Source organism: Pan paniscus, chromosome X (assembly GCF_029289425.2).
Source record: "Pan paniscus chromosome X, NHGRI_mPanPan1-v2.0_pri, whole genome shotgun sequence".
Classification (NCBI taxonomy): domain Eukaryota; kingdom Metazoa; phylum Chordata; class Mammalia; order Primates; family Hominidae; genus Pan; species Pan paniscus.
The window spans coordinates 52717194-52729470 of NC_073272.2; the positions used below are offsets into that span (position 1 = coordinate 52717194).

Sequence of the window (12277 nt, forward strand, 5' to 3'; positions counted from 1 at the left end):
GGGCTTTTATTAGGGTTAAATGAAAAAGGTACATGCAGTGCCTACTATAGCCCATCCATTGTTATGTATCCTATTACAAAACAATAGCTTCCACTTTGTTTTCAACTTTTTTGTAACATCGTTCTGCTTTGTGTTTAATTATATAATTGTGTTTCTTTCTGAAAGCCACTGTCTTGTGAAAATAAAATGCAATATGTAAATCATAGTATATGTCCTGTCCAGATAAAACCAAAACAATTTAGGCAATGAATGACCAAGATCTGAAAACACCACCCCAAGTCATGCTGTGTGGTAGGAACTGTGCTACCCTGTGAAGATGCCATGGAAAATGAATCAGACTTCTGGCCTTCAGGTATCCCATGGCTGCCTTTCTATGGCATTTGGTACCTATATGGTGCCAGATTCTGCCTATGGCATCTGGTACCTATATGGTGCCGAAACAAATGGCAACCACTGGAAAAGCTGCAGAATGCAAAGAGAATGTTTTTCCTATCAGTGTCATTTTCAAAAGATTAATTAATTCAACGACTATTCAGTACTGCCCTTCTGGTTGTATCAGAGAGTGTGGATGGTAGGTTTACAAAGACCAACAACACATGGCCCTTTCTCTCACAAGTCTCCCATCTAGCACAGGACACAAACACATTCATTACATCCACAGGTATTTTCTGAGTGACTCCAATGTATGCTCACCAGAGATGAGATCTGGGCTGCTTGAGATATACCAGTGAGCAAGAGACAAAGATCCCTACCATCAGGAGCTAATACTCTAGCAGGAGCCATTATAGCTGGAGAGAGAACAGCAATAATCATCAATAAGTAATTAAATAGTCTGTTAGATGCAAAATACTATAATAGAAAGGACACTTGGGCCAAGGAAAAGAGGATCTGGGGTATCAGCGACAGGGTGGCAAGGAAGAGTGGGTTCAGCAGTCCATCATAAGGTGGCCTGGGTAGGCCTCATCTAGAAGGTGGGAAGTGATCAAGGCCTCAAGGGGGGTGAGGAAGTTATCCTTGTAGACAAGGGACAGGAACAATCCAAGCAGAGGGAATGACTAGAGCAAAGGCCCTGAGGAGGGAAGGAGCCTGCCTGACACAACCCAGAAGCTGCAGAGTCCAGGTCCACTAGAGATGTGTGGCCCATGGGGAGTAGTAGGGGCAACTTTGAGGAGGAAATTGGCCAGATGTTGTAGGGCCTTGTATGTTTTGGAAGCATTTAACATTTTACTGTGATACATAAACACAGGGCCACTAGAAAGGGTTTGGTGTCTGAATTAGAAGTCTCCGCAGTGTAGAGAAAAGGGAAAAGGAGGGTGACAGCAGTGAGGCAGGATCAGGTACTGAGCAAAGAAGTGGGAGAAATCAAGGTGTGCTGCATCTTTATGAGAGAGGCGGTGCTCACCTGGACTTCACATTTCCATGGATCACTGGGACCACATCCATGATTTGTGCACATCTATACCATTACTTGCAACATCACAAAAGTAGCAGTTCTGTATGCATCCTGTCATTTGTCCGGGAAAAAAAACAATGAGGGAGGTTATTTTGTATTCCATTCATTTTGTATTTAAGACCTTTCTAGGGAACTAGCTAGTATAGACCCAAAATAAAACCACCTTTGTGTTTGAACAAGAGTGTCCTAGGTACATGAAGGAAGAAAAAATTGGGGAACATATGAAGGTTGATGTGAAAGACACAACTTACCCCACCTTCCCTGGTCCTAGGTTAATTCATATTTCATTTAATTTCGCTATTAAATAGTTAACAGGTAAAATAACAACTATCCTTTGTGATCCATGTAGATCCTGTCATCATTTCTCATTCAATCAATATGCTTTAAATCCCTACTGGACACCAGATCCCAGGCACTGTGTTGACTCAGAGGGCAACAGACATGTTTCAGGCTGGTTCCCAGCCCTCAAATTTCTCACAAGCTTGCAGACAGATCATTACAGAGGTTCTTAATTAGAGCTATGACAGAATTAAAGTCAAGAAAGCCTGGAAAAACGGGGGGGGGGGGTACTTTAATCCCAATATAAAGGAAGGGCCAGCACATGGTCAGGAAAGCTTTCTTGGGAGAGGTGAAGTTCTGAGTAGGTAATTATCCCTCTTTACACCTGAGAAATACTAAGGTCAAAGATATTAACTTGCCTAAGGCTGCATAGCTACTGAGAGAGCAGGACTTAAATTTTAGTTCATTTGCATTTTAAAACACCGTATTTTTTTCTCATGGACTACTATCAAAATCACTTCCCCTGACTCTGCTTCCGTTAAGTATTCTGAAAGTTTCTCAGGTATGTTGCAGTCCCTCTTCTGATAGCTAGGTCCAGCTGTGAGTACAGTCAGGCTCTGAGAAGGTCTTTAACATTCCCAATCTCAGGTAACAGCTGTTTTTCAGAGCTCCTCTCTTAGGACTGTACTTCACTTAAAACTCAGTTAGAAATGTCACTTTCCATTGCTTTCTCACTAAGTAAAGCAGCCAACTTCCCCGAGGATGCTTCTACTATTCCTGTCAATTGCCCATCTGCCTGCCCCTTCCTAATTCTGAAAAAAAGGCAGAGATGTGTATCCTAGACTTGTTGGTTTCAGGGTAGATCCTCTCCGCTTTCATCCTAGGGATTCTGCAAATTTACATGGAAGCTCCATTCTCTTGGGTGCCTGGATCTTCCAGGCAGAAAAAAGCTAGAAAGGAGGAAGACCATACCAAAAGGAATGACATGCACTGTCTATGTCAGCAACTCTTAACATAAGGGAAACATGCCATAGTGAATGCAAGACGATTACATCTGGACTCAGACAGACCAGGGTGTGGATCCCAGCTCCACCACTTCCCGGCTTGCTCACTTTAACCCATCTCAGCCTGTTAATCTGTTAAAGGGGATTTTGACACTTTTCAGGTTTGCTTGTACAAAAATATTAAGTGCATATAAGAAAGCAGACCATCCATAAATCAACATCATGGTCTAGTGTGATGACAGCATAGAATTTCTTTTTTTCTGTATCACTTCATTGCATTTTATCTTGCAGGGGAAATCAAAGCCTCAAATCGTGAAGAAACATGTGTAGGTGACACAACAATTATTTGCTGGGAGTGAGAGAGGTACTCACATGCTCTTTTCACTTATTGTCCAGAAGAAGAACATCACGATGGAAAAATACCTTTCACTGGAGTCATTGAATCTTAACTACTGAATACCTTACCCAAGAAGTCAATGCTGAATGTCATCAACAAAGGCCGCAACAACCATAGCTGTGGATAAGAAGAATCCTTCTCTTAAGACATGTTGATTTTTTGAGTGTGCAGGGTATGGAGACATGAAGCCTTAAACTCAAATACAAAATCCACTCTAAGTCCTCATTTCCTCTTCTGTAAAATGGACTTATGAACTGCCTCCCTCCCTATGAGTTAATGAGATAACAGTTAAATAGAATGCAGGGCGTAACACAGGACCTCTCACAGGGACTGTACTCAACACTTTAGATGTCTTAACTTCATCCCTTTCTGACTCCAGGGAAAGTGAAATGCCAGCATTTTTAAGTAGATGTTACATTTCTACAGCGAACAATCTTGTCTTTCTCTGATTGTTTTTGGTTGATTTTTATGGATCATGTCAATGGTTGGAGCAGCTAGTTTTTAAAGCATAACAAAGCGCTGCCAAATTTTATGCTTTAAACAGTAAACTATTTTACTCACAATTCTGCAGGTCAATAATTTCAGCTGGTCCCATCTGAGTGGGTTTTTTTGTTTGTTTGCTTGCTTTTTTTTTTTTTTTTTTTTCTTTGCTGTTCATGGCTAGGCTTAGTTATGCATCTTCAGCTAGTGCTCTCTTATGACCTAAGTAGTTCTGCTTGTGGGCAAATGGTCTAGGATGGCCTCACCCATATGTTGGGCAACGGTTTCACTGTCAGCTGGGGTGAAAGGGAAGAATCGGCCACAGGTATCTCATCATCCAGCTAGCCCGGCCAGCCTTCCTCACATTGCTGTCACAATGTTTCAAGAGCGAAAAGAGAGAGGATACCCCAGTGTGCAAGCACCTTTCAGTTCTCTGCTGACTTCTGTTCACATTTGTTATTGCCCCACTGGACACAACAAATTACATGGCCAAGACCAGAGACAATGACAATGTGGAAGGAGATACAGGCTTCCACGAACAAATTGCAGTTTCACTGTAACAATCTACTACTACAGTGATTCCTGAATTACACTGCTCATTATTGGAGAAATACTTAAATATGCAAAACCAGACAGAGGAATGCTGTTCTCTTAAAAAGGATTTTTACTATCGTTACAAAAGTCTTAGCTTTTCTTGCCCTGTTACTATATTATAGATGAATAATAAAGTTATTAGGCCATTCTCACATTGCTATAAAGAAATACCTGAGACTGGGTAATTTACAAAGAAAAGAGGTTTAATTGGCTCATGGTTCTGCAGGTTTTACAGGAAGCATGGTGCCAACAGTTGCTCAGCTTCTGGGGTGGCCTCAGGAAGCTTACAATGGTGGCAGAAGGCAGAGGGGGAGTAGATGCATCACATAGTGAAAGCATGAGCAAGACAGGGGAAGGTGCCACTTGCTTTTAAGTCACCAGATCTTGTGAGCACTCACTATCACACAGACAGCACCAAGCCATGAGGGATCCGCCCTCATGATCCAAACATCTCCCACCAGGCCCCACTTCCACCATTGGGGATTACAATTTAACATGAGATTTGGGCAAGGACAAGTATCCAAACTATGTCAGCTGTGAAAGTTTGGGGAAAAGGTAATTAAAACATTGCCTTGCTATTGTATTAAGCATGTTTTACGTTGTGGGTCTCCATATCCAGACTTTTCCAGTAGGGTTTCAGTCTGTGCCTCTTTCCATGTTATAATGTCCTATTCCTCTTCCCTGCCACAAGTATGCCCCCGGAAGGGACCTATTGCAGAGGCACGGTGTGATGTAGAACTGATACTGATGGAATAGACTAGAAAATGGCACCTCTTTCTTGTGAGACAAAGGAGACAGTACCTGGCAATTGTGAAGCAGCCCTGCCCTGTGGCCGGAGCCTGGATTGGCCCCTCTCGAACCCAGACACCCCACTAGTCTGCTAGTTTTGCTAGAGTGTCTCGTGATTCATTCAAATCATGTTTCAAAGCTCTGAGTAGAAGTTCAACCATTTTGTACTACTAAGTCCTAACCACATTTTTAGGACCCCTTAGTATTTTATTTGTTTTGTGGTGGTTAATAGTACACTTTGGGAGGCCGAGGTGGGCGGATCGCGAGGTTAGGAGTTCAAGAGCAGCCTGACCAACATGGTGAAACCCGTCTCTTCTAAAACTACAAAAATTAGCCAGGCGTGATGGCACCCGCCTGTAATCCCAGCTACTCAGGAGGCTGAGGCAGGAGGATCGCTTGAACCCAGGAGGCGAAGGTTGCAGTGAGCCAAGATCGTGCCACGGCACTCCAGCCTGGGCGACAGAGCGACAGAGTGAGACTCCGTCTCAAAAAATAAAATAAAATAAATTTGTGAAATAGGACGGGATCTCCATGTGCATGGTTTCCCAAACACCAAGTGGTGCTTATCAAAGAGAAAGATAGAGAAGGGTGGAGTGTGTGGAGAATAGGAGAACGTCTCTGGGCTTTAACGCAGGACTACTAGATGGGTGGTGCTCTGGTCTTTAAGGTGTACTGCATCGAAGTGCAAATGGCTGCAACAGGGAGGCGAGGAGTGTACCCATGAGGAAACTGAGGTGCAGGGAGGTCAGGCAGGTTGTGAACAGGGGTTTAAGAAAAGCGTTAAATTACTGGCTGCGCCAAGATGCTCTGCAAGGTGGGAACCTGTTGAAGAAATAAAACTGCATCATGTGACTCAGCAAAGATGCCCGGCTACTGTGCCAAGAATCCCGTGGGTTGTGCAGACAACACTAGGGCCCAGGTCCCATGAGTAAGCCAGAATGGTTGATAGTGGGGGAGGATGATGACGACGCTGCCTTTGCCCCTGTCTTGTGTAAAACAACTGCCTGTGGGTTTCCTGCAGCGCAGTGGGGAGTGAGAGGAGAAACGTCCTGCCGTGCCACAGTGAGTTTGGGTCAAAGGCACACGTGGAGGCAGTCTTGGCCAAAGTCACAATGCGGTGAATTTCGCTGTGCGCCAAGGAGGTTCCTGGCCCCAGGAGTATGAAGCGCCTGCGCAGTGGGCCCCAGGCGTTGCGCGCCGCGGGAGCCAGGAGACCCCTGCCCCTCGCCCCTCGCCCCCGTTCCTCGCCCCTCACCCCACGCCCTCCCCTGCGAACGCGCACGTGAACGGGAGCGCGGACGCGCCCGAGAATGCGCTTCACCTCGCAGAAGCGGGTGGGCTCTGTGGAGAGTCGCGGGCTCGCGGGCAGCAGCGCCTCCTCCACTCCGGCGGGCCCGGGTTCGGCCGGCCGCCCATCGGACTGGCCGACTGGCTGACTGACACGCCTCGCTTGCCCCCGCCTCCGCCCGTGCCCCGCCCAGCTTCATCTCTCCCTCCGCTCCCCGGGCTCGCGGGCAGACGGCAGACGGAGGCGCCTCTCTCTCCCCGCCCCTCTCCTCGGCCCTTTCTCTTCCCAGCACCTCGGCTGCTCCCCGGCAGCCGCAGCAGCTGCGTCGGCGGCCCACACAGCAGCGAGAGGCGAGAGGAGGCTGCCTCGAGGATGAAGTGCAAACCCAACCAGACGCGGACCTACGACCCCGAGGGGTTCAAGAAGCGGGCGGCGTGCCTGTGCTTCCGGAGCGAGCGCGAGGACGAGGTCCTGTTAGTGAGTAGCAGCCGGTACCCGGACCGCTGGATCGTGCCGGGCGGGGGCATGGAGCCCGAGGAGGAGCCGGGCGGTGCGGCGGTCCGAGAGGTGTACGAAGAAGCGGGAGTCAAGGGGAAGTTAGGCCGGCTCCTGGGCGTCTTCGAACAGAACCAGGATCGCAAGCACAGAACGTACGTGTATGTACTGACTGTCACGGAGCTGCTGGAGGATTGGGAAGATTCGGTTAGCATTGGGAGGAAGCGAGAGTGGTTCAAAGTCGAAGATGCCATCAAGGTTCTCCAGTGCCACAAGCCCGTGCACGCCGAATATCTGGAGAAACTAAAGCTGGGCGGTTCCCCAACCAATGGAAACTCCATGGCCCCATCCTCGCCAGATAGCGATCCCTAGTATGTACCGCTTGCGCCCGCACAGACTTCTGTTTGTCTGCCTCGCTTAAAATGCATCCCGCCTGGAGCACCTCTCGTACCATGTGCGGTCTCATGGGGAGGAGGGAGGCTTTTGTTTCCTTGGCAGACCCTCTGAATCACGCTTGCAAACTGTTGCCAGGCCCTGTTTTCAGTTGGCACGTTTTTCAGTTGCTTTCAAAATCGCTTCTTGGTTACCCTGTAAAATGTTTCGGAGAAGCCTATGCGGCTTGGGGTTTTAGGTGCTGTAACTGTTCACCCTGCTTTTGGGCGGGGAGGTGGGGGGCGAGGGGTGGGCGGGGAGTGTGTGTGTCTGCCTGTGCGCCCTGTGATGTTTTTGGTTCTTTTATATTTCACACATATTCGTGGGTGCGTGCACATTTTTGATACGAGCCTTGTGGTTTGTTTGGTAGTGGAGGCCTTTAAAGTCTGACCAGCTTGGTTGTGTGGCATCTTTTAGTATTTTTTTCCCTTGAGTTGTTTTCTCCTTCACAGCGTTCGCCCTTGTTGTCAGGGAGGCCTTCTGTGGTGGGAGTTGGTTTAAAAAATCAGTTTTGAATTTGTAAAAACATTAGGAAATCCTACATCTTGTGCTCTTTCTGCACTCGACAGTCGCTCTAGCCTCTGAAGTGGTATCTCATTTGCCCCTTTCAGAAATTTTTTTCTATTTCTATGTAGATCATTTGGTTTTCAAAAAATTTGCACAAGTAATTTTTCACTGCTGACTTTAAATCGCTATTTCCCATGTAGATTAACCTTACTGAATAGATGCTGCTGGGGATCTGCTAGCCAAACGCATCTGATCAGAAAAACTGTATTCACAGAATTTGATTTCCCATACTCAACTTCCAACTCCCATTGCCCCTTACTGGATACCATAGAAGAACCATGGTTCTCTGGATTTAAGTTTGTTTTTGAAAGAAAGTGGTTTCCATTTCATATTTGAATGTAGTGACATTCCGCTTAACCTCCCTGACTCCCAGTAACCACAGGAATGGAATCTTTTGTGGTGATTACATCCCAACAGAGTTAGCTCTAGCGATGTTCAGCTGGTACAGAATTGTCAAACTATTAGGATTCCTGAACAATCTCTCAATGATAGAGAGTAATTGTTTTGTCTCACAGTACCACCTTTTCTGGGTGCCAAATTAAAAGCTCTCACGTTTGCCTCAATACTTGCTTGAAGTCAGGAATCCCATCTAGAATAGCTAAATCTCTCTTCTGGACCTTCCGCTGTTCCCCCAGCCATGTCTGACATTAGGTAGAAGGAAAACCTATTTTGTGAAGAGGGTATTCGAATGAAAAGATCATTCCTAATTTCTAGAGCAACCTAGACTATGTCATATCTCTTAAACATTATTGACAGGTATTGGGGTCCCTTAACTTTTTTTTTTTTTTTTGAGACGGAGTCTTGTTCTATGGGTCACTGTTACGCACTTTCTATTAAGAAATTTTGGGTTTCGCTATGTAAATTCTAGGTTCCTCTTCTGGATTTCATCTCCCATGACAGTTGAGGAAACGTCTAGTTTTTGAAGAGAGTATGGGTGGGGGCTGGGGGACCGGGCGCGGTGGCTCACGCCTGTAATCCCAGCACTTTGGAAGGCCGAGGCGGGCAGATAACGAGGTTAGGAGATCAAGATCAGCCTGGCCAGCATGGTGAAACCCCGTCTCTACTAAAAATACAAAAATTAGCTGGGCATGGTGGTGTGCGCCTGTAATCCCAGCTACTCGGGAGGCTGAGGTAGGAGATTCGCTTGATCCCGGGAGGCGGAGGTTGCAGCGAGCCGAGATCGTGCCACTGCACTCCAGCCTGGGCGACCGTCTCAAAAAAAAAAAAAAAAAGACTGATTTTCCCCCTCGTCCCTGTCCCCCACTGGACAAGTGCCTACTTTTTCTTATTCTAAAAAAAATTTGAAGACGACATGTTGGAGTAAAGGTAAGTTTGGTTGCTTGATACAGAATTTGCTCTGGATGGTTAACATATTTTCTAAGAAACCTATGTTCTGTTGATCAGGTCACCTTTGAAAGAAGTAACCCTGAAAGGGGTGAAAGGTGGCTATAAATATTTTTAAGTCCTGTATATAGTTTCATTTGAGAGAATCATTGTAAAGATTTCAACATTTTTGCATTTAGAAAATGGATACAAATTGAAGTGTGTATGTGTAAGAGCTTGTAAAGAAACAGCAACATTAGAGGTCCCTTGTGGGATAGATGGTTTAAAGGGCTCTGATGCTGGAGCTGCTCCTTGTCTCACTTGCCTTTAAGTGGAGTTCAATTGTAAGAAAAAGCATGTCCTCCCTCCATAGTTGTTGACTGGGAAAAGGGAGGTTAGAGCTTACAGCACTAACAGCTGGCCAGAGTTTTATTTTTCAGAGTTCCTTTTGTGGAAGCATCAGTCAAAACAAATATTCTCAGCATCATTCTTGTATTGCAATCATCTTTCTGAATGACTGTTGGCCTATTAGAATATGAACTTTTTGAGGACTAGGACCCAGACTGAATCCTCCCCCATATCCTCAGAGCCTAGAACAGTGCCTGAAATTTGGAGACATTTGTCTTTGATCCACAGATTAGAAATGTCTACAAGTGTATTCCCGATTTCTGAGCTTCATAATGTACCTGGGACAATCTGTTATTCCCTCAGGCTCTCATCTGTCCTCACAGTGAAACTGCATTCGATAATTCACTGAAGGCTTTTCCAATTCAAAATGGTTGATGAGCCATAGTAGGTGCTCAATAAGTATTTGTTGATTAGAGGAATGGATGAACCAATAAAACCCTATTAATAAGAATTTTTCTTTTTAGGTGAATGGCATAGATGTTGTTCAGATTTACTTTGAAAGAATCAAGTATGTGAATGGATGGATGAATGGAATTGTGAAGCACAGATGAGCTCTTTCACACTCCAAGGACACAGCTCATCCTATGCTTTTGGACACTTCTTCCCTGTTTATTACAATGACTATTCTCCAGGTTGTTGCACTACCGCTGTATCTGTACAGAATTCTAACTTGGCACCTGTGGCCTTTTTTGTGCTTTTATGTGTCTGTATTTCCCAGCAGAGTATATGCCCTTGAATGCCAGGAACTTGTTTCCTTAGTCTTTTTTATATATCTAGCATATAAGATATTGCTTAGAATATGGTAGACATCACTGAAGATTTGTTTCAGTAGTTCATATTTTGTAATGATACTGAATGGTTAAACAATCCCTTTCTAATCTGTCTAGCATATATGTGACTTTTGTTTATCAAGTGTCACACAACTGCTTCAAGGCAGCTGTGAGATACTAGAAAGCAAAAATTCTTACTCCTATGTCTGTGTCATCCCAGATGTGTGCCTCCAGATGGCAGTATACTACACTATCTGTAAAATATATTTGCAAAGCCAGGCACAGTGTTACGCGTCTGCCTCAGGAGGCTGAGGCAGAAGAATAGCTTGAGCCCAGGAGCTTTAGTCTAGCCTGAGCAATATAATGAGACTCCGTCTCTTAAAATATTTGCCCAAACATTGAACCTAAATTTGACCATGCCCCTAGAAATAATTCCTAATCTTTAGAAAATAGGGCAGAGAAACATTATTTTACACCATGGAGATGAGATCAGCAGAATCCAGACTATAAGAAACTACAGGACACATGACCTAGTTTCTTCTGTAAATAACTTGCAAGGATGAAAGATGGAGGATGAACCTATAGATTTAAAGAGACTTAAGAGACATATTAACCAATTGTTAATTGGATCTTATTTGAATTGTGATTTGACCGAACTGTAAAACGAATACATTTATGAGACAATCGGGGTAATTTGAACATTGGTGGGGTATTTGGTATTAGAATAATGGTTTTATCATTATGTTAGAAAGAAGGGTCCTCATCTACATTCTCAAACATCTGTGGCTGATATGATATGATTCTTGGAATTTGCTTCAAAATAATAAGTCTGGATGTTAAGTGCATTGGAAATATTGATGAAACGAAATTGGCCTTGATAACTGTTGAAGCTGGGTGATGGCTAAAATGATGGTTCATTATATATGTTCATCTCTATTTTTGTATGTTTGGCATTTTCCGTAATAAAGTTTATAAAAATAATTACTGGAGTTATTCTTATTAAGCCTAATATATAAGGTAGAAAAAAAGGAAAATATTTAGATTGTTTAAAAAAGGTTGGCTGTGGCATACCGCTTCTGGCCCAAGGGGTCAAATGCCCAAAAAGAGAAGGGAGAAATACCCTGGAGTGGCTAGCAGTTCCCTTGCTGTAGACCAATGTTAGCAGTTTTTTCTTTTAATTTGGCCCATTGAAATAGGAAAAGCTAGATTCTTATTTATTCATACTAGAAAATAAGAATGGATTCTTATATGCTGTTGAGCAGGGGTTTTGATAACACCTACATACGAGTTCATACAAATGTGAAAAATCAAAGAGGTGGAGTCTCCAAGGAGAAGGTTTATGGAATTTTATAAAAACCTACATAAGCCACTTTTTGAATAGTTTTTAAGGGAACAATAGCTGTAAACTTGTTAGCTGCACATAATTAAGTTTAAAGTTATATTTGAAGGTAGGTAAAAAAGGAAATTAAGCAGTTAACATTCCTGACTTCAGTGGACCATTTTGCATTTCACAGATTGCAGATACTCCTTCAGTTCTGGACTGTGCTTAAATTTCTGCAAAGGCTAAAATTCTGTAAAGGCTGTGCTTACATCAACAAACATGGTGTCTGTCCTGATGTTTTTGTGAGTCAAGAAGGAACAGGCAGAAAGTGAGAAGAGTATTAAAGGTCCCTCCTAGGGAAGATGAATTCCTTCCTAAGTGTGAAGTACTGAAGCTGAAGCTGCCCCTTCTACTTCTGTTCTTTAAGTGTGTTCCAATCCCAAGAGCAAGCAACTCCCCAGAACCAACTGTTACTGGGAAAAGGGGAGGTGAAAAGTTTACCTTAGAGCCCTTTACCAGTCATAGCTGGACAGAGCTTTCAGTTCCAAGATTCCCCTGTGAGAAGGCACCATGATATACCAGAAAAACTTTCATCAAGTTTTCCCTGGAAATTGTTTTCTAATTTGAGTCTACTCTGATTGTAGCAGATTTTTTTTTTTTTTTGAGACGGAGTCTTG

The 12277-nt window shown here is 44.2% G+C and overlaps 1 protein-coding gene and 1 long non-coding RNA gene across 2 annotated transcripts in view; one reads left to right on the top strand and one right to left on the bottom strand.

Moving 5' to 3' along the window:
- Nucleotides 1-12277, bottom strand: part of LOC129395388 (uncharacterized) — a 317768-nt gene that overhangs the window by 247817 nt on the left and 57674 nt on the right. The window lies entirely within an intron of this gene.
- Nucleotides 6221-11260, top strand: LOC100977832 (diphosphoinositol polyphosphate phosphohydrolase 3-beta). The gene is made up of 2 exons (XM_008977068.3): nt 6221-7150; nt 9974-11260. Coding segments are annotated over exons 1-2 (495 nt in total). The 5' UTR covers nt 6221-6656; the 3' UTR covers nt 9975-11260.

Bases quoted from the DNA above. Each gene is read 5' to 3' on its own strand.
- LOC100977832 (XM_008977068.3), top strand. From the start codon at position 6,657: ATGAAGTGCAAACCCAACCAGACGCGGACCTACGACCCCGAGGGGTTC.